General features: G+C 39.8%; 1 protein-coding gene across 1 annotated transcript in view; it reads right to left on the bottom strand.

Annotated features, from left to right (window-relative positions):
• The window catches only part of LOC104664684 (cytochrome P450 2C31-like), a 44,652-nt gene extending 29,271 nt beyond the window's left edge, over positions 1 to 15,381 (bottom strand). The window contains 7 exon segments of the mRNA XM_030941483.1: positions 260 to 430; positions 1,238 to 1,263; positions 1,266 to 1,397; positions 2,290 to 2,436; positions 11,173 to 11,322; positions 12,135 to 12,138; positions 15,181 to 15,381. Coding sequence (XP_030797343.1) covers positions 260 to 430; positions 1,238 to 1,263; positions 1,266 to 1,397; positions 2,290 to 2,436; positions 11,173 to 11,322; positions 12,135 to 12,138; positions 15,181 to 15,381 — 831 coding nt within the window.
• Between the last annotated feature and the right edge of the window lie 7,014 nt (positions 15,382 to 22,395).

Below are 22,395 nucleotides of genomic sequence, written 5' to 3'. Positions count from 1 at the left end.
GTGTTTGTGTGTTTTGATCTGCCCCCAGATGAAAAACCAGCTTCAACCTGGTAAACATAAAACCTAAGTCTCTTTGAGTAAGAACTTAGAAATATCCCAAGATACTCAATATGGCTTACACAGGTAATAGGTTGCACAATGAATAAACTTTAGGACAGAGCATTTCTTTTCATATCTCAGTTTCACCAGGAAAATCAAAGCATATCCATGAGTCACATCACCCACACAGATAAAGTGGCAAATCAATATCACATTATACCTTTTCCATTTTAATCAGAAAATAGTCAATAAAGTCTTGAGGATTATTCATGTCCAGAGATTCTTGATGTTCTTTTACTTTCTCCAAAATAAAACTTCTTTGGATAGCATAATTTTTAAATACATTATGACTTCCTGGGAGAACCCGTAAAAAGGGGAAAGCATTGTAGAGCTGAAAGAAGGAAGAATCTTTCATTGATTCATTCACTAAACACTGGCCCACATATATATACACACACACACACATATATATATGTATCCATAATTTAGGCATTCCACCCTGAAGAATGCATATTTTCCAACTCATACTTTTGCTGGTCCTAGAGCTTACCAGAACAAGCTTTAGACAATACGCTAATGACCTAATATACTTGGAAGGCATCAATATAATGTATTCAGACTGGTAGCTTGAAACGAACTAGATACAGAATCAGGAATTGGGAAATCTAGATTCTAGATATTGTTTGTTCATTGTCTTAGCTAGGATACTTTGAAAAATATGCCTAATAGCTCTGGGTCAGTTTCCCATTCCAGTAAATGAGAAACAGTAGACTATTTTTTCTCTAGGGTCCTCTGAAGGTACGACACATCTTGACCTTATGATCGGTATAGAATTTTAGTGGTTAATGATTATAAAACATAGGTTACCAACATTTTCTGACCATGTACTTTAATAAGAAATACATCTTAAATCACTACCCTCTATATCTGAGGATCTAAAAACAACACAAAAAAAATTATCAAAACAAATCTAGCTATAAATGAAGCACTCTGAGATTATATTTTTTCTATTCTACCTTATTTCATGTTTTCAATTTTATTGCATCACATAATATGATTTGGTAACTCACCAATGGGTTGCAAATGATAGTTTGATAAGCATTACTGGACATTTTTATATAGGGCAGAGAGATGGGGTAGGCAGAGTTATAGATGAGCTAGAAAACTATTACACATTCAATAAGAACCCTGACCTTACCTGTATCCAGGGGCTGCTCATAATTTCAAAGTTTCATTAAAATACTTCATCAAGGTTAGAAATTTCTGATCACTGTAATCAAAACGATTCTGGAAAATGATGGTGCTGATCACATTCCAGGGAACACATCCCAGAAGAAAAGTGGGATCACAAGGAGATGCTACAAATAATACCAGTCAGAAGTTAGTACACAATTTTCATATGAATCTAGAATTGACTACTTAAAATAATTGGAAATGATTAACTTCTAAGATCTTTTAGAAATAAAAACTACCTAGACATGCCACCATTACTATAAACTTAAAATGCCTAAAATAAAATGTGCTGCATTTCTCCAAATAAAACTGTCTAATCCAGTCCAGTTTATTTGATAATTTTGCCCCAAGAAGTCTCCTATTTACATCATTTTCCAAAATGTTCTAATTCACAAGACAGAATACAAAATAAAAAGAGGCCATTTAAAATATTTTTTAATGTATGGGATTTAATAGTCTTGATATGTCTTCACAATACCAACAGAAAACAACATAAAGAGAAAATCAAAATACTAAACAAACTTGAAATAGAACATTACAAAACAGTTCAAAATTTTCGTTGTCTTTTTTTGTAAAAGATAACAATAATGAGAGAAATTGGAATTACAGTCACATACTTGAAAAAATACATTCTGGGTAGACATAGGCTTCCTATATGCAATAAACAGCATGGCTCCATTTTTGGATGTTCATTTGCTAGAAGTTTTGAAGACTCACCCCAAACTCTTCCCCTTCTACCCACATCTGGACAAGCTAAAAAAAAAAATGCCTAAGGGTTCCTCTCCTTTGGCAAAAACAGGAGGTTTAAGCCATATAAGCCCTTCTCTGGGATGTAATCCCTGGAATTAACCTGGTATTTTAAAAGACTGTTATTCCAAACACTTCACCTCTTAATTACTGTTACGTAAGCAAAAAGTAAACTATGATACTTCAGCCATCATAATATTTTGTAGTATATTTACAATCCCATTTATTCTACCCAAACTATCAGTGTTAATTATATGAAGAAATAAACACCATCGGTTTTTTTTAATGCTTCCGCCAGACATAAGGCTTCCTCTTGAATTCAGTCTTCAATTGTTTTCTTCCCCATCCCCATATTCCTCAAAACCATGAGAGAGAAACGGATTTGCTTCCATCTTTCTCCATTGCTAAAACCAACTCCTAACAACACAAAAGAAAAAAAGAGAGAAAAAAATATTCTTCATTGTCATGTAGAAGAACTGCGAGTTCTCGTCTCAGGAGATGATATTGACATTTCAGCAGGGATGTAAATATAATGGTGTCAGCTTCAGGAATTCCCACTGAACCCTTCATCACACCTGCCTCCTCTTTGAACCCAAACTACTATTTAACTGCCAGGATTCTTAATTTTGCATATTGCTAAACTATTCTTTATCCACCAGCTGCACTAAACTTCAGAATAACTCTGTGAACTGAATGTTTTGTCCAGTTTTACAAGCAGGCTAAAAATCATAAAGGCAAAATGCTTGCTCTGTAATCCTGCAACAATTAACATGGTGAGTCCTAGTCATAGGTTAAATTTTCATGGCTGGCTTTTCAGACTGTAAGTGAATTTTAGAAGAAACAAGAGAATGGAATTCTAAGGAGAACATGAGACAGCATTTTTTCATTGGAAGGAATTTCCTAACATTCCATTCCTCAGATAAGGGGTACAGTCATTAAACAAACAGCTAGTCTCCTTTTAACATACCCCATCTATTTGTTAAATCTCTCCCATGAAATATGGGAGGAAACACCAAAAAAGTTCAGTATTAAGTTGCCAGAGCAAAGACCATATCAAGGGGAAAAAAATAAGTTCATAGGAAACTTTTCCAGGAAGCCTCTTAGAGAACAATGTAGAAGGGGTCAGGACCCCACTGTGGTCATATCTCTGTTTGCCAGAACCCTGTGATCCACCAGAAGACCTGACAGTTTAAGGCTAGCTCCAAAAAAAACAGAAGAGAGTTCCAGCACTTAATCAAAAAAGTTTTTAATATCAATTCTGATACATCCTTACTATATGCTTTCCCATGATCTTTTCAGAACATATGTTTGCTTTATGCTTTGTCTTTTATTGGATTCTAATATTTCTCATGCTTTTTTAGAATCATATTTGAAGGTGAGGATGGAAATATCCCAAACTGATGTGGTTCCATGCACACTATTCAAGCTTCCTAAAATAATCTCTGGGTATCCATGACTAAAACTGTTTGGACGAACAGAGGCAAGATGGCGCAGTTCCGGGTTCTTCACCATCAACTTTCCCACGCCCGGGAAAGACATGGGTTGACTGCGCAGGCACAACCCGACCTCCGACGGAGAAGAACCGGAACCCGCCTAGCCACGCCTACCGCCCCGCCCCCGACCCGCCTATGTCCCGCCCACTGCCCTCCCACTCCCGGGCCCAGGACATAAAAGCCACTCCCGGCGGGCACATGGTGCAAACTTCCTCGGCCCCTCCTCATACGCGGGACCCAGGAACCTCATCCAAGAATGCCGGAGCGAACTTCCTCAGCCCCTCCTCCTGCACGGGACCCAGGAACCTCGTCCGAGAACGCTGGAGCGAACTTCCTTGGCCCCTGCTCCTGTGCGGACCTAGGAACCTCGCCCGAGAACGCCGGAGCGACTTCGTCGGCCTCCATCGCCGGAGGCTGGTGAACCTCGCCCCTCCCTCACATTGGCTTGTAAATAAAGTTTTTTTTTGCCTTGCCTACTTGCTTTTTCTCTGGCATTTGCTCTGGGGGTCGCATTAAAGCAAATCAGCTGGTGCCGAAACCCGGGAGGAGACCCCTCCTCAGGGCCCCCAAGGTCCGAGGAGCCTCCTCCTTCCATGCCCCAGACGGACCAGGACCTGGACATCGCTTTCCCCACCTCCAAGTCTCCCAGGGGTGAGTACCTTCTGCCTCCCTCTCATATCCCTTGGCCAGAAGTCCTGCGCAGGCCCAAGGCTTTTTTTTCCAGTCACCAGGTGACCCAGGGAAGTTCCCAAAGGCAGAGACGTCTGCCCAAAGGAACTCCATTCCGTTCCATGGGAGACCCGTCCAGGACGGAGACGTCCGCCTGGAGGTAATCTCCATTCCGGCTCCAGGAGCCTCTCACCGGTCTCTGGTGGCTCCAAAGGACGCTTTGTAGCCAGGTAGAGTTCAGTTTCCATTTCCGCCTATTGGCGAGAGGAAGGCAATGGGAAACCCCAATCCAAAATACCTGGAGACTCCCCTTTAGGGTGTCTTCTAAAAAACCTCAAAACTTTGCAATTAGAACAAGATCTCAGGCGAAGGCGACTGGTGTTCCTCTCCACTGTGGCGTGGCCACAATATAAATTAAACAATCAGTCTCCATGGCCGCCTGAGGGCACTCTAGACCGTAACATTTTAACCGACCTCAGTAGTTTTTGTCAACGCTTAGGCAAGTGGTCCGAAATTAATTATATACAAGGATTTTGGGCCTTGCGTTCTCGTCCGGACCTGTGTGGCCAGTGTTCCTTGGCTCAGGTCATGTTGGCTGGGGACGCAGGCCTAACAGGGTCCGAAAAAGAGGAGTCATCTTTCCTGTCTGAGTTGCCCGAAGACCTTACTTCCCCTCCCTCCCTTCCACTCCTGCCGTATACCCCAACTCCTCTTTCGGCTCCACCTCCCCCTCCCACTCTCGCGGTTGTCCCGCCTCCCTCCTCAGCCTCTCCCACCATTGTTCAGGCTACACTTCCCTCCGACCCCTCGACACTTCCACCTGGTCATCTTAGTTCGCCTATCTCTGCCCATACCCGCTCTAAAGATTGCCTAGCTGCCCCCGCTCGTACTCCCACCCTATCCAACCCCCTGTGGTCTTAGCACCCTTGCGTAAGGTGGCCGGAGCAGAGAGGGTAGTTGGAGTTCACGTTCCCTTTTCATTAGCAGATCTTTCAAAGATTGAAAGACGCCTAGGAGATTTTTCTGCCAACCCTACAATTTATACCAAAGAATTTAGATACCTTTGCCAGGCCTACGATTTAACCTGGCATGATTTCCAGGTTATTCTTACCTCTACTCTAAACCCTGAGGAGCAAGAGTGCATCCTGGTGGCCGCCAGGCAGCATGCCAACCAATTACACTTAACAGACCCTGCCTTCCCACTAGGGGAACAAGCAGTCCCCTCTATAGACCCAGACTGGAACTATCAAGTAGGCCAGCCAGGCCGCTGAAGACGAGATATGATGACTCAATGTCTTCTGGCTGGTATGCAGTCGGCCTCAAATAAGGTAGTAAATTCCAATAAACTAAAAGAAATTATTCAAGGTCCAGATGAGAACCCGGCCACATTTTTAAACAGGCTAGCTGAGGCTTTAATTCAATACACTCGGTTAGACCCAGCTTCCCCAGCCGGGGCCACTATTCTAGCATCATATTTTATTTCACAATCGGCCTTGGATATTCGGAAAAAACTCCAAAAGGCAGAGGATGGACCTCAAACTCCTATTCAAGACCTAGTCAAGTCAGCCTTCAAGGTCTATAATTCAAGGGAGGAAACGGCTGAGGCCCAACGACAGGCCCGCCTAAAGCAGAAGGTACAGCTCCAGACTCAAGCCTTAGTTGCTGCTTTGCAGCCTAGCCGTAACCCAAAACTGGAGAGCAAAATCCCCGGAGGCTCAAAGACAATAAAAGGGGCTTGCTATAAATGCGGTAACCCAGGGCATTGGGCTAATAGATGTCCCCAGAGTCCCCAACCGTCTGAGCCAGTGCGGCCGTGCTACAAGTGCGGAGTAGCTGGACACTGGGCTAAAAAGTGTCCTAACCCTCGTCTGCCAACAACTCCTTGTCCAGCATGCCATGAAGAAGGGCACTGGAAGTCTGACTGCCCCACCATGATAACGGGCATGGCGCCTCAACGTGATGTCCCTTCTCAGGACCCTGGGAGCTCCTTCCAGCTCTTACATCTGGATGACTGAAGGTGCCAGGACTCGGGGACCCCCATCACCCTCGCCTAGCCGCGGGTAACTCTCCTGGTAGCGGGTAAGACAATTAATTTTTTAATCAACAGCGGGGCTACCTACTCTGTTTTGCCGTCTTTCGAAGGGCCTAGCCTTCCCTCCAATATTTCTGTTGTAGGAAGTCAATGGCTCCCCGTCCAGCCCTCGGAAAACCCCACCCCTTAATTGCTGCCTGGCCAACAACTATTTTGCACACTCGTTCCTCATTATCCCCTCATGCCCCACTCCCCTACTGGGCCGAAATGTTTTAAGTCAACTGAAAGCCTGTATCTCCATCCCTACTAGCGCCCCCCACCCTACCTGCCATCTGCTTCTAGTATTGACTAACTCAAATGACTCCAACAATCCTACTAACCCTTTCCCCGATTTCCCCATTCCTATCGACCCCCAAGTGTGGGACACCTCCACTCATGTCGTGGCGGACCATCATCCACCAATACTTATAAAACTTAAGAAACCATCTCAGTTTCCAGCCCGCCCACAGTTCTCTCTCTCTCCACAGCACTTACGAGGACTAAAACCAATCATTACTAGGTTACTCAGCCAACACATCCTCATCCCCATTCATTCTCCCTGTAACACCCCAATCCTACCTGTAAAGAAGGCAGATGGAACTTTTCGGTTAATGCAGGATCTTCGTCTTATCAACGAAACTGTTTGTCCCACCCATCCGGTAGTTCCCAACCCCTATACTTTTCTTTCTCTCATTCCACCTAATACAACACACTTTACTGTACTGGATCTAAAAGATGCATTTTTCACTATTCCCCTGCACCCAGATTGTCAGTTTCTTTTTGCTTCTACATGGGAAGACCCAGACACCCATACCTCCACCCAACTGACATGGACAGTGCTTCCCCAAGGGTTCCAAGACAGCCCCCATTTCTTTGGGCAGGCCCTAGCAAAAGACTTAGCCTCCTGTCCTCTTACCAATAGTAAAATTCTCCAATATGTAGATGACCTTTTACTCTGTAGTCCCACGGGACAGGACTCTCTTTTAGACACTGCAATCCTCCTTAATCATCTAGGATCCAAAGGTTACCGAATATCCAAACACAAAGCTCAACTCGCACAACAATGTGTCATATATTTAGGTATTGAGATCACTCCTACAACGCGCTCACTTACTACAAACCGCTTAACTCTAATACAAAATCTTTCTCCTCCTCAAGACGCTAAGGAAATTCAATCCTTCCTAGGCCTAGTAGGATTTTTCAGACACTGGATTCCTAATTTCGGAATCTTCGCTAAGCCTCTATATGCAGCTGTCAAGGAGACTCCCCAAGGACCTTTGTCTAACCCAAAATTAATCTATAAACATTTCACTCACCTGAAAAACTGCCTTCTCTCACATCCTACTCTCTCACTCCCAGACTTCCAGCGCCCCTTCCAGCTTTTCACAGATAAAGACAAAAAGTTGCAGTGGGTCTTTTAGCCCAATCTATAGGCGCCACCTACCGCCCCGTGGCATATCTATCTAAACAATTAGACCCCACCGTACAAGGGTGGCAGCCCTGTCTTCGGGCCCTGGCAGCAGCAGCCTGTCTAACCCAAGAAGCAAAGAAACTCATTAGGGGTGGTAACCTAACAGTCTTCTCTACTCACTGCCTTCAAGATATCTTCTTATTGCCCACAGAAGTATTAGCCATCTAACCCCGTCCAGACTCCAACTCTTTCACCTCTTATTCATAGAAGACTCCACCATTGCCCTAGGAGTCTGTTCCTCTCTGAATCCAGCAACCCTACTTCCTGACCCTCTCAAGCAACCTAGTACTGAACACTCCTGTCCAGAACTTTTAGAGGCCCAACCACCTAGTCACTTACATTTACATGACCAGCCATTGGAAGGCTCACAGTTAACCCTATTTGTAGATGGCAGTTCTTTTATAAATTCTCTAGGAAACAGACAGGCAGGATATGCGGTAGTTACATCTTCTGCTGTCCTAGAAACTAAGCCTTTACCACAAGGAACAACATCACAGCAGGCAGAACTTATCGCACTAACTAGGGCTCTCCTCCTATCCAGAGGAAAAACGGCAAACATATACACAGACTCCAAGTATGCCTTCTTGATTGCACACACCCACTCTGTCATCTGGAAAGAGAGAGGGTTCCTAACCACCAGTGGTACCCCTATAGTCAACAAAAAACAGATACTCAAACTGCTAGACACTTTATCAGCACCTTCCAGAGCAGCCATCATACACTGTAAAGGTCATCAGACTCCATCTAACTCGGTGGCGGCTGGCAATAACTTTGCCGACACCACTGCCAAGTCGGCAGCCGGATTCTCCACTCCCACGCTTCCCTCTATTTGTTTTCTCTCTCCTCAATATACCCCTACTTATACCCAAGAGGAAAAGACCAAACTATTACAAGATTCAACAGCCAAACTAGCCGCAGACAATTGGATTTACCTCAATAAGAAATTAGTTATTCCTGAAACTCAACTCCACACCATTCTAAAAGACATACACAATTCCGTACACATAGGACCCAAAGCTTTATATAACCTCCTAAGCCCCCTCATTCACTGCCCCACACTCATGAAACACCTAATTATAATCAACCGACAGTATTCCACATGTCTCAAGTCAAACCCTCAAGGCGCACTGCGCAACCCCCATCCGAGCCATCAACTCAGAGGGCACCAACCAGGCGAAGATTGGCAAAATGACTTTACCCACATGCCAAGGCATAAAAAATTCAAATATCTCTTAACCCTCGTTGATACTTTTTCAGGATGGATAGAAGCCTATCCTACTACAGGAGAAACCGCCAATATAGTTGCCTCCATACTCACTGAACACATTATTCCTAGGTTTGGCCTCCCGCTCACTCTTCAGTCTGACAACGGCCCAGCATTCATCTCCAAGGTAGTCCAACAGGTGGCAGCCCTCCTACACATCACCTGGAAACTCCACATCCCTTATAGACCTCAGTCTTCTGGTAAAGTAGAGAAGGCCAACGGGCTCATTAAGCAGCAACTCACCAAACTCTCCCTCGGGACTCGACAATCGTGGGTAACTCTCCTTCCCCTGGCCCTAACCCGGCTGCGAGCAGCCCCACGGAGTCCAACAGGCCTCAGTCTGTTTGAATTAGTTTACGGCCGGCCCCTCACCCTCCAGCAGTTACCCACCCTTTCTTCCCCACTGGCAACTTATCTCCCATACCTCACCCTCTTGAGACAACTCCTGAGACAACATGCAGAACTAGCACACCCCTCTCCAACAGACACCTATAGCCCACATCTCTCTCTCAGCCCAGGAGACCAAGTATACTTAAAAGATATCCAAGCCAAAGATCTTCAGCCTAGGTGGAAAGGCCCCTATACTGTCCTCCTATCCACATACACAGCAGCCTTCCCCTAGTCATCGGAGTCTCCCTGGCTGCCTCCTTAGTGGCGTCAGGGCTTGGAACTGGGGCACTTGCCCACTCGGTACAGTCTACCCAATCTCTAGCAGCTCAAATCCGAGAAGCCATAGAGGCTTCAGTTGAAAGCCTGGCCTCTCTGCAGCGTTAAATTACCTCAGTGCCCCAGGTAGCAGCACAAAATAGGTGAGCATTAGATTTACTTACTGCCGAAAAAGGAGGAACATGTCTCTTCTTAGGAGAAGAATGCTGCTATTACGTAAACGAGTCAGGCCTAGTAGACACTAACATCCAAACCCTAAACAGGATTAAAGCAGAATTAAAAACCTACAATACCCCCTTCACCCCCGGACCACCGGTATGGCTGCTGCCCGTAATACAGCAGATGCTCCCGTTCCTAATTCCCATACTAATCCTCTGTTTTGTCTTATGTCTTGCTCCTGTTTTAATCAAATTTCTCCGAGCCAAAGTTCAAGAGATCACGTGCATCACCTTCAACCAGATGCTTCTTCATCTGTACATCCAAATACCAACCATAGACCCCAACCTTAACGACGTCCCTTAACAGCAGGAAGTAGCCAGACAGACCACAGCGCCCCTTATCACTATTATCAATGAAAGGTTGGACTGTTTGGACGAACGGAGGCAAGATGGCGCAGTTCCGGGTTCTTCACTATCAACTTTCCCGCGCCCGGGAAAGACATGGGTCGACTGCGTGGGCGCAACCCGACCTCCGACGGAGAAGAACCGGAACCCGCCTAGCCACGCCTACCGCCCCGCCCCCGACCCGCCTATGTCCCGCCCACTGCCCTCCCACTCCCGGGCCCAGGACATAAAAGCCGCTCCCGGCGGGCGCGCGGTGCGAACTTCCTCGGCCCCTCCTCGTACGCGGGACCCAGGAACCTCGTCCAAGAACGCCGGAGCGAACTTCCTCGGCCCCTCCTCCTGCGCGGGACCCAGGAACCTCGTCCGAGAACACCGGAGCGAACTTCCTTGGCCCCTGCTCCTGTGCGGACCTAGGAACCTCGACCGAGAACGCCGGAGTGACTTCATCGGCCTCCATCGCCGGAGGCCGGTGAACCTCGCCCCTCCCTCACATTGGCTTGTAAATAAAGTGTTTTTTTTGCCTTGCCTACTTGCCTTTTCTCTGGCATTTGCTCTGGGGGTCGCATTAAAGCAAATCAAAAACCAGGAAGCAAAATATATGGTGAATAAGGATATTTCAGTAATTTTCCTCCTCTCTCTCATCTCTTTATTGCTTTTCCAATATTTTAACTAACCATAATTTACAATGAACTTGTCTTTGTAACGAATTTATAGAAAACTAGTGGTTAGATGGCTTATCATTGAATTTTATGTTTAACGGGGACATAGTGTCACATTCACAAGTTTTAAATACAGATTAATAATCCTTTATAAAAAATTATTCTCAGCCTCATGTAGAAAATATGAAAAGTGTGTTTCATAAATTTTTCTAAATACTTATGATTTCTCAATTTCTTAGAATTTTTCAAGTTTTTACAACTTACAAACCCACACACATACCCCAAAAGGAAGCATACCAAATCCTTGGGCAATTTTATCTAGCATTGGAAAACTCCCTCGGCCAGAAAATTCTTCTCCCTGATCAATCAGTGCTTCCTTAATTGCTTCGTATCCATGCAACACCACGGTGGGCTTCATGCCACAGTAAACAGTGAGCACAGGGCCATCTTTTGCTAACTGCAAAAATAGCAGATGCAAGTAAAGTGAATTTCAAAAATAAAATGTAGATAAGTGAGGGAAATATTTTTAATCTTGCTGAAACAATGTTTTAATATTCATCTGCCTATTATAAAATTCAGTATTTTACAATCAATTATTTCATTTAAAAAGTATTTCAATAGTAATTATCATTACTAATAATAATGCTATAAGTGCTAGTGTCAGCTTCAATATTTATTTCTTATTCAGCCACTACTATATGATAGGGGCTATATTTTTGCATTTTGTTTCTATTATTTCATTAATTTTTTATGCCAAACTACTAATTGTACCAACTTTCTCCTTTCCTCTTACAGTTACAGTAAATCTGTGTTTCTTCTTTGGGTTAAGGGAAGTCCATCTAATTCGCCTCATGTGTAGTCTAACAATTGTCCCCCATTGTTCATTCTCCATAATTTCTTTTTAGCACCAGACACTGCCACATTTTTGTAATGCAAGATAACATAGCAGTGTGGTCACACATATTTCCCAGCTTCACTTGAATGTACATGCAGCCAAGTGACTTAGTTTCTATGAACTGATGTAAGCACAAGTGTTGTGTTAAAATTCTACATTTGTGCATAAAATGTAATTGCTTCCCCTTCATTCCTGCCCCTCCCTATGGGATGAAATAATAGCATTGGAGATGCCCATACTGTGACCATGCAGATGAGAAAAATAGTCTAGGGACACAAGACACTAGAAGTACAAAGATTTAAAAAAAAAAAAAAAAAACTGGTTCTCTGAATGACATCATGGAGGAGAGGCAAGTCACCAGCACACACCTGGAGACCCTTACGTGAGATGGAAATAAACTCCTATTTACTTGTAGCATCGTCTTTCTGTAATATCAGCTTATGTGGTATACTAAATGATACAGGATTTACACTCTTTCAACTTGTCTATCGTGGAACTCCTTTTGCTGCCATAAAAATTCATGCTACAACCTATAGTGACCTTTTCACAAGGAAGATGTTAACATGACTGTCCTTTAAGTATGTTCATGGCATCACATTGCTCTTATGAAACAAACCAGTGTTCTTTACATCCATGTAAGGCCTGCATGTCCTGCCCCCTGCTTCCCTCTCTACTCTCAGCTTGTACCATATTCTCATTTATTCTCTGGACTACACACCCTTTGGTCCTCTTTTCAGGGTCTTTGGGGAGAGAAGTGTAAACCAAAACTAAAGTTCAAAGCCCACCCCTGTGAACCAGCCCACCCCACTCCCTTACCACCAGTAATTTGAATTGACTTCCTCTTCTAGGCCAGGTCCCTTCAAATTTAACCTGAAATACTGATTCAGGCCATGATGGGAAGGAGCCATTGAACATTCCTCATTATGCTCTCTTCCCTTTTGGAATTCAGGAAAAGCTGACCAGCATTTAACATTAACACAGATGTTACGTCTGGTAAGAAACAATTACCATCTATTCTCTCTGAAGACTGCTGCCTGGAGGCTTCATCTACATGATAAAATTTTGGTGCCCACAACCTCTAATCACAACCCAGAAATTTCTCTCTATTGACAGTAACTCAACCAATTGCCAATCAGAAAATTTTAAAATCTACCTATATCCTGGAAGCTCCCGCCCTCCCACTGCTTCAACTTGTCCCACCTTTGTAGGCCAAACCAATGCATATCTTAAATGTATCGACTGGTGTCTCATGTGTATATACTAAAACATATAAATGTATAAAACCAAACTGCCCTGACAACCATGGACACATGTTCTCAGGGTCTCCTGATGGCTGTGTCATGGGCCATGGTCACTCACATTTGCTCAGAATAAATATCTTCAAATATTTCACAGTTTGACTATTTTCATCAACAGAAGCAATTCTCCCCAAGATTGAAAACATGCGAAACTGGGTTTTGTCAATATTTTATCTGTTTAATTCCTAATCATTCTTATGATAATCAGCTCCAACCTCACTTCCTCAGAGAACCCTGTGCTGACTGCTCCTCTAACTGATTAGTCCGTTGACACTACATGGTCTCTTTCTACCATGTCCCTGTTACACAGTTTGTAATCATACCTTTACTTGCATTGTTGTTTCATAAATATATTCCTATCCTCTCAACTGTAAGTTCCTTAATGATAGGGTCTTTTTAAATTCTCTTTCACCACTAAAATCTCTGGCATGCACCATGCAAGGAGGCATTTAATTACTTCTTCAATATATGATATACTTAAGTAACCTGTGCAAAATATTTCTTATATACATCTTAAAGAAATGAAAATTAAAGTGAAGAGAAGTTTTAATCCTGCTTAAATCTGTGAATTAGCAAATAGATGAGCTGGGGTGTTGACATAATCTCTTTAAATCCAAAGCCAAGGCATAGGAAGAATGAGCTTCCAAAGGCAGTGTTCTGGTAACTGGCTTTCTCAAGGACAAGACAGATTCCAGATCATTCCTTCAGGCTTTAGAGAGCAACTGCTATGGAAACAACTTGGAGTAGAGAGGTTATTGACTGATTTATTGAGAACTACAATATGAAATATGAAAGATCTGAACCCTTAGTAATTTCCTTGATTTCAATTCATATATGCTTTACAAAAATTTGGTGTTGTGACTCTGTAAATCAGTGCTTATTTAAAAAACTGAAATCTGTCCCATTTTCAATAGCATTTACCAAAGAATAGTTACATAAAAAGCAACCTGGATTACAATATCAACAAAGAATTTCTGCTCCTGGCAATGTCAACAATCATAACATGGATCAATGATTTTGGCAATGTTCCAGTGGTGGCAGGAATGACTCCCATCTTGGGCAACTGCTGCCATGTTGAACTGCTGATAAACTTTGACATCAATAAGGAATTGTGAAAAACATTTTCTTCTCAAACAACTGGGCTCTCAATGATACACAATAGAAGGAAACTTGTTCTAATCTTTGAGAATACTTCGTATATAAGTTATTTCTGATTCACTGATGCAAATGCACTCTTGTACTAATGACTGATCGTGCATTATTTGCTTAATCCACCAATGAAGGAATATGACAAACAACTCATATAATCTAAATGAATTCCTATATAAATGGAGGCCCCCATATTCCTTGTATAATACAATGAATTTCTCTTCAAAGGTTTAGCCTGTTAACTTCCTTGTTATTTGTTCTCAAACTCAACTTTCTTGTTCTCCATGCCTCCTTGCCCCTAGTTACTGTAAACAAACTTTCCATCAGCTCTAATCAATAACTCCCATCTGTTCCCTTAGTTACCCACTCTGCACCCATTCCACCCTATGAAATTGCACACCCCACCACTGTAACTCACATCTCCCTTCCCTTCCTTATTTAAGAAAATATTCACAAATAGCCAATCAGGTCAGCTTAGATTGTGCAGTCCGACCCCAGCCCAGTGGGGGAGTGACACAGAGGTAGAGACTATGTGTTAGAGATAAAAACCCCTTCTCTCTGTTCAATGTGCTCTTGTGATCATGATTGATGCAGGCAGCACCCTTCTGCAGAAGTAAATTGCCTTGCTAAGAAAACTTTTGCCTGAGTGCCAGTTTCACTTTGTGACACTGAACATTTATCTCCAACATTTCTCTTAGGTGGTAGAGTCTATAACTGCTTTCTAGTTGAAACCTCCATTCTGGAGTAAACACTTCCTTGCCTCAGACTTGCTGATTTCATTTCTTTTGGATTTACTGATCTCATTTTCTTCTATCTACATTCAAAATTCTTCTGTCTACATTCAAAAGTCGTGTCTCTGTGTCCAATGGACACTTCTCTGTAAAGGCATCTCTTTAAAATTTAGTATCTGGGGCCATATGTGACTTAGTTATGGGGCTATCTGACTTACTCACTGCAGGAAACTAAAAAAAAATTAGTCACATTTACCATGCTTATGGATTTGCTGATGTTTTTAGTATTTAACTGTAGAATATTTCCAACAATGGGGAGAGGAGTTGGAGGAGTTGGGCCAGGTGGGAGCTTCTGTTTGGCATAGCTTCCATTCCACAGAGAAAGAAGAATCAGACAAGAAAGACAAATCACCAGGATGATGAAGAAATCCATTGATGTGCTCTGTGAAAATGCAGTTGAAAGCTAAAAATCTAAAGATTTTGTGAACAAAGTGCAAGCTTCTCAAAAATTATTTACTAAGACTTTGAAATTTGGATGATTGATTTTTTTTATCTTTAGTACACCTTGAGCTGCTGATAGAAGTAAAAACAAAAGTTCAGTTTAGTATTGATTCGTTCTTAAGTTTCACCTAAAATTATAACTAAATAGCTCTCACTTCTGAAAAAAAAAAGAACAAATAAAATCAAAATTAACAGAAAGAAGAAAATAATAAACCTCAGCACGGAAATAAATGCAATAGAGACTGAAAAGTAATTCAAAACATCAAAAAAAAAAAGAGTTGGTATTTGAAAAGATGAAGAAAATCAATGAACTTTTAGCTAGAATACCTAAGTAAAAAGTGAGACGACTCAATAAAATCAGAGATAAAAAAGAGACACTTCAGATGATACTAAAGAAATACAAAGGCCCATAAGAAGCTGTTATGAACAACTATATGTCACCAAATTTAGTAACAGAATAAATGGATAAATTTCTGGAGAAATACAACCTTCTAATATTAAATTATGAGGAAACAGAAAACATAAGAGATAAATATAGAGTGAAAAAATTAAATCAGTACTAAAAAGTATTCCATCAAAGGAAAGCCCAGGACATGATGGCTTAACTACAGAATTCTGCCAAACATTTAAAGAAGAAAGAATACAAACTCTTCTCAAACTATTCCAGAAATTAAAAGAAAAAAATATTTCCACACTAGTTTTGGTTAGCATAACCTGATTCCAAAACCAAACAAGAACACACACACACACACACACAATGTACTACATACCAATATGTCTAACAAACATAGATATAAAAATCCTTGAAGGATACTAGCAAACCAAATCCAACAGCACACTGAAAGATTATTTACCACGATCAAGTTGGATTCATCCCAGAGATGCCACGATGGCTTATGATAGGAAAAAAATAAATATGATAAATCAAATTAAAAGAAACAAAGACAAAAACCATACAATCATGTCAATATATGCAGACAATAAATTTGACAAAATTCAGTATCTGTTATTGTGAAAACTCTCAACAAGTTAGGTGTAGAAGATTTATACCTCAACACAATAAAGACAATATACTGCAAGCCCAGAGCTGACATCATACTATATGAAGAAAAGCTAGAAGCTTTTCCTCTAGTATCAAGAAAAAGACAAGGATCCTCATGTTCATCACTTACATGAAACACAGTACTGGAAGTCCTAGCCAGAGCAATTAGACAAAAAAAAAAAAAAAAAAAAAAAAAAAAAAAAAAAACTACAACAGACATCCAAAATGGAAAAAAGAAATTCAAATTGTCCCTCTTTGCAGATGACATAATACTATATATAGAAAATCCTAAAGATTCTACCAAAATACCGTTGAAACACATAAAATAATTCCGCAGATATACAGATACAAAATCAATATACCAAAATCAGTAAGTTTCTATATGCTAATACTGAATTATCTAAAAAAGAATCAAGAAAAAAATTTAATATATAATAAATACAAATAAGATACCTACAAATAAACATAACCAAGGGGATGAAAGATCTCTACACCAAAAACTATAAATGGTTGATGAAAGAAATTGAAGAGAAGACAAATAAATGACAAAAATATCCCATGTTTATGGACTGGAAGACTTAATATTGTTAAATCGCCATAATACTCAAACTGATCTGTAGATATAATATAATCCCTATCAAAATACAATCTTCACGGAAATAGATGAAGCAATCCTAAAGTTTATGTAGAATCAAAAATTACCCCAAATAGCCAAAACAACCTTACCAAAAAAGATCAAAGCTAGAGGCATCATGCTCTTTGACCTCAAAATATACTACAAGGTTACAGTAAACAAAACAGCATGATACTGGCATAAAAACATGTGAATAGATCAATGGAACAAAACATAGTGTCCAGAATAAATTTACATATCTACATCAACTGATTTTAGACAAAAATTACAAGAACATATATTGGGGGAACAAAAAAGTCTCTTCAGGGAGTGATAGGAAAACTGACTATATACATGCAGAAGAATGTGTCTAGATCTTTTATTTATCATATGAAAAATCAACCCAAAATGGATTAAATACTTTAATGTAAAAACTAAATGAGTAAAACATAGGAGAAGAACTTCACAACACAGGGCTGTGCAATAATTTTTTAATTCAGATATCAAAAGCACAGGCAACAAAAGCAAAAGTAAACAAATGAGATTATATCAACTTAAAAGGCTTTTGCACAGACAAAGAAATTATTAACAGAGTAAAAAAAAGAAACCTGTAGAATGGGAGAATATATGTGCAAATGATATGTCTGACCAGGCACTTATATCCAGAATATATAAGGAAGTTAAACATCTCAACAGCAAAAATTTAAATAACCTGATTTAAAATGGGCAAAAGACCTGAAGAGACATTTCCCAAAAGAAGACATATGAAAATGTTCAACATCACCAATCATAAAGGAAATGCAAATCAAAGCACAATGAAATACCATCTCATTCAAATTAGAATGGCTATTATCAAAAAGACAAAAGAAAACCAATGTTGGCAAGAATGTAGAAAAAGGTAACAATTACACACTGTTGGTGGGACTGTAAGTTAGTACAGCCATTATGAAAAAGAGTATGGAGGTTCCTCAAAAAATTAAAATTAGAACTACTATATTATCCAGCAATGTCACTGCTAGATATATATCCTATGGAAATGAAATCAGAATGTCAAAGAGATTTTAAACTTTCATGTCTATTGCAGCACTATTGAAATAACAAAGATGTAAAAACAACCTAACTGTTTAACATTAGCTTAATAGATAATAAAAAATGTGGTATATAGATAAAATGAAATACTAGTCAGCCATAAATAGAATGCAATTCTGTCATCTGCTATAACATGGATAAACCTAGAGGATATCACAGTAAGTGAAATAAGCTAGACGCAGGCAAATATCACATGATTTTACTCATATGTGGGATCAAAAACTTTTTTTAACTTGATGTCATAGAAGCACAGAATCTAAGAGTGGTTACTGGAGGTGAAGTAAAGGCAGGTAAGTAGAAGATGGAGAGAAGTGGGTCAATGGCTAAAAAGTTAAAATTTGATGGGAGGAATACATTCTGATATTCTCTTTCACAGTAAGATGACTGCAGTTAACCGTAAAATAGTATATATTACAAAATAGCTAAAAAAGAGGCTTTTGAATATTCTAATCACAAAAAAATTAATGTATGAGATAACTACAATTATTACCATGATTGAATTATTATAAAACATAGATATGTATCAAAACATCAAATCATACCCCATAAATATGTACAATTGCAATAGGACAATTAAAAAAAAATAAACATAAACAGGTAAATAAGGTAGAAATACCCATACTACCACTTTCTTGTGAAAACTGAGAACATCAAAGGTAAAAATGAAAACATAAACAAAATCTAAAAAGTTCTAGAATGGTGCTGGGTGCAGTGGTTCACGCCTGTAATCCCAGCACTTTGGGATGCCGAGGCGGGCAGATCACCTGAGGCCTGGAGTTCAACAACAGCCTGACCAACATGGAGAAACACCGTCTCTACTAGAAATACAAACTTAGCCAGGCATGGTGGTGCATGGGTGTAATCCCAGCTACTCAGGAGACTGAGGCAGGAGAACTGCTTGAACCTGGGAGGCAGAGGTTGTGGTGAGCCAAGATCATGCGACTGCACTCCAGCCTGGGCAACAAGAGCAAAACTCCATCTAAAAAATAAAAAATAAAAAGTTCTACAGTGGAAAAGGAATTTACAAAGAATAAGACTTAGTTTATAATACAGTTTTCCATATACAAAGATTTTAGATATGAACTAGGATGCAGTAAAGTCTTTATAAGTTTAATTTAAAAAAAAAAAAAGAAACATAGAGTGCCAGATACTCTAAAATTTAAACATAAAGTTAAAATATAGACACTTTTGGACATGTGAACATTCAGACATCTTATAACCTGGAAAATAATTCTGAAAAAATTACTGGAGGAAAATATTTAACAATAGACTAAACCAAGAAAAAGAAATATTTCACAGCTTGAAGAGCAGTCTTTGAAATTAACCAATTGAGAAAACATTTTAAAATATACATTTTTAAAAATAAACAAAGTTTTTGAGAAATATGGAATTATGTAAAGCGACAAAACCTATGACAAACAGGTATTCCTAAGAGAGAAGAAGAAGAATCAAGCAACCTGGAAAATATGTTTCAGGGATAAATTGAAGAAAACATTTCTAATCTCCCTAGAGGGGTAGACATCCAACCAGATACAAGAAATGCAGAAAAAATCTGTGAGATGCTATACAACATGAACATCACCAAGGCATATATTCATTAGGCTATCTAAGGCCAACTCTAAAGAAAAATATCTTAATGAAAGCTAGAGACAAGGGTCAAATCATTTTGAGAAAAGTGTCACATAAAGGAAGATCAATGAGACTAACAGTAGAATTTACAGCAGAAGGTATCCAAGCCAAAAGCCAGAAAAGAGTGGGGTCATATTTTTAACCTCCTTAAAGAAAAGGAATACTAGCCAAGAACTTTATATGCTGCCAAACTTAGTTTCATAAATGAAAGGGAAATAATGTTTTTCCCAGACAGGCAAATACTATGGGAATTCATCAACTACTAGCCTGGGCCTACAAGAAATGTTCAAAGGAATTCTAAACATAGAAGAAAAAAAAAAGGACTAATAATACCAATCTGAAAATGGCACATAAATACAAAGTTCACAGGTGCTATAAAATATTTACAACGTTGAAACATCAAACCGCTAGCTAACAACACTGTAACAGGAACAAAATTGCACATATGAATATTAATCATAAATCCAAATGGCCTAAATGTCCCATCTAAAAAGTGCAGAGTGGTAAGATTAATGAAAATAAGATACAGCTATCTACTGCCTACAAGAGACCCACCTATTAGCTAAAGACACCATTAAACTCAAAGGAAAAGAGTGGAAAAAAATATCTTATGCAAATGGTAAGCAAAAGTGAGCAGAAGTAACCATTCTTATTACAGATAACACAGACTTTAAACACACAAGAGTTTACAAAGACACAGAAGGGCATTATATAATGATAAAGTGTTCTGTAATACAACAAAAAATTTTAACTATCCTAAATATATATACACCCAACACTGGAGCACCAAGATTCATAAAACAAATTCTACTAGATCTCAGGAAAAAGGCTGATAGACTGAGGAAAGATTATAGCATTAAATGCCTACACCAAAAAGATAGAAAAATCTGAAATTGACAATTCAACTTTACACACCAAGAAAGTAGAAAAACACAAACAACCCAAACCCAAAGTTAGAAGAAAAGAGATAACAAAGATCAGAGAACTAAATGATATTGAGACCAGAAAACAGAATACAAAGAATCAAGAAAATAAAAAGTTGGCTCTTTGAAATAACAAAATAAAGAGATCCTAGATAGACTAACCAAAAGAACAGAAAATTCAATTTAGACCAATCAGAAATAAGAAAAGTGACATTACAATTGACACCACAGAAATACAAAAGATCATCAGAGACTACTATGAACACTTCTATGGACACAAACTAGAAAACCTGGAGGAAACAGATAAATTTCTGGAAATATACAGTATCCAAAGATTGAACCAGGATGAAATAGAAATCCTGAATAGAACAACAACTAGGAATGCATGTGAATTAGTAAATGCAATTCTTCCAACAAAAACGGCCCAGGACCAGAAGGATTCGTAGCCAAATTTTACCAGGTATATAAAGAAAAGTTGGTACAAATCTCATGGAAATGACTGGGAAAAAAAATTGAAGAGGAGACATTCTTCCTAATGAATTCTACAAACCCAGTATCTCCCTGATATCCAAATCAGTAAAGGACAAACAAAATACGAAAACTACAGGCTAATGTCCCGAATGCACATATGTATAAAAATTCTTAACAAAATACTAGCAAACTGAATTCAACAGCACAGGACAAAGTGAATGCATCATGATCAACTGGGCTGTCTTTCAGGGATGCAAGGATGGTTCAATATATACACATAAATAAACATGATTCACTACATAAACAGAACACAGAACAAAATCATATGATATTCTCAACAGATGCAGAAAAAGAATTCTAATGTAGATGTAGAAATAAAAATCTAACACCCCTTCATGATAAAAGCCCTCAACAAACTAAGAGCCATATATAATAAACCCACAGCAAACCTGATATTGAATGAAAAAATTTTAAAGTATTTCAATCAAGAAGTAAAACAAGACAAGGAAGTGTATGATCACCACTCCTATTCAACAAAGTACTGGAAGCTTTGGCTAGAACAATCAGGCAAGAAAAATAAATACATCTCAGTTCAGAAAGAATGCCATGTCCCAATTCTACAGAAAAGTACGATATATTTAAATCAGGATCCAAATGTAATAAGATCCATTTCTTGTTTCCGTTTTGTTTCTGTTTATTTCTTCTAAGAAGAAAAACAGAAATGGGATACATGTGCAGAACGTGCAGGTTTGTTACATAGGTATACGTGTGCCATGGCGGTTTTCTGCACCTGTTGACCCTCCCCTTGCCCCCAACCCACCAACAGGCACTGGAGTGTGCTGTTCCCCTCTCTGTGTCCATGGGTTCTCAATGTTCAACTCCCACTTATGAGTGAGAACATGCAGTGTTCCGTTTTCTGTTCCTGTGTTAGTTTGCTGAGAATGATGGCCTCCAGCTTCATCCATGTCCCTGCAAAGGACATGATCTCATTCCTTTTTCTGCCTGCATGGTATTCTGTGGTGTATATGTACCACATTTTCTTTATCCAGTCTATCATTGGTGGGCATTTGAGTTGGTTCCATGTCTTTGCTATTGTAAATAGTGCTGCAATAAACACATGTGTGCAGGTGTCTTTACAACAGAATGATTTATATTCCTTTGGGTATACACCCAGTACTG

This window comes from Rhinopithecus roxellana, chromosome 11, assembly GCF_007565055.1.
Source record: "Rhinopithecus roxellana isolate Shanxi Qingling chromosome 11, ASM756505v1, whole genome shotgun sequence".
Lineage (NCBI taxonomy): Eukaryota > Metazoa > Chordata > Mammalia > Primates > Cercopithecidae > Rhinopithecus > Rhinopithecus roxellana.
This window is presented reverse-complemented; position numbering and strand designations above follow the sequence as displayed.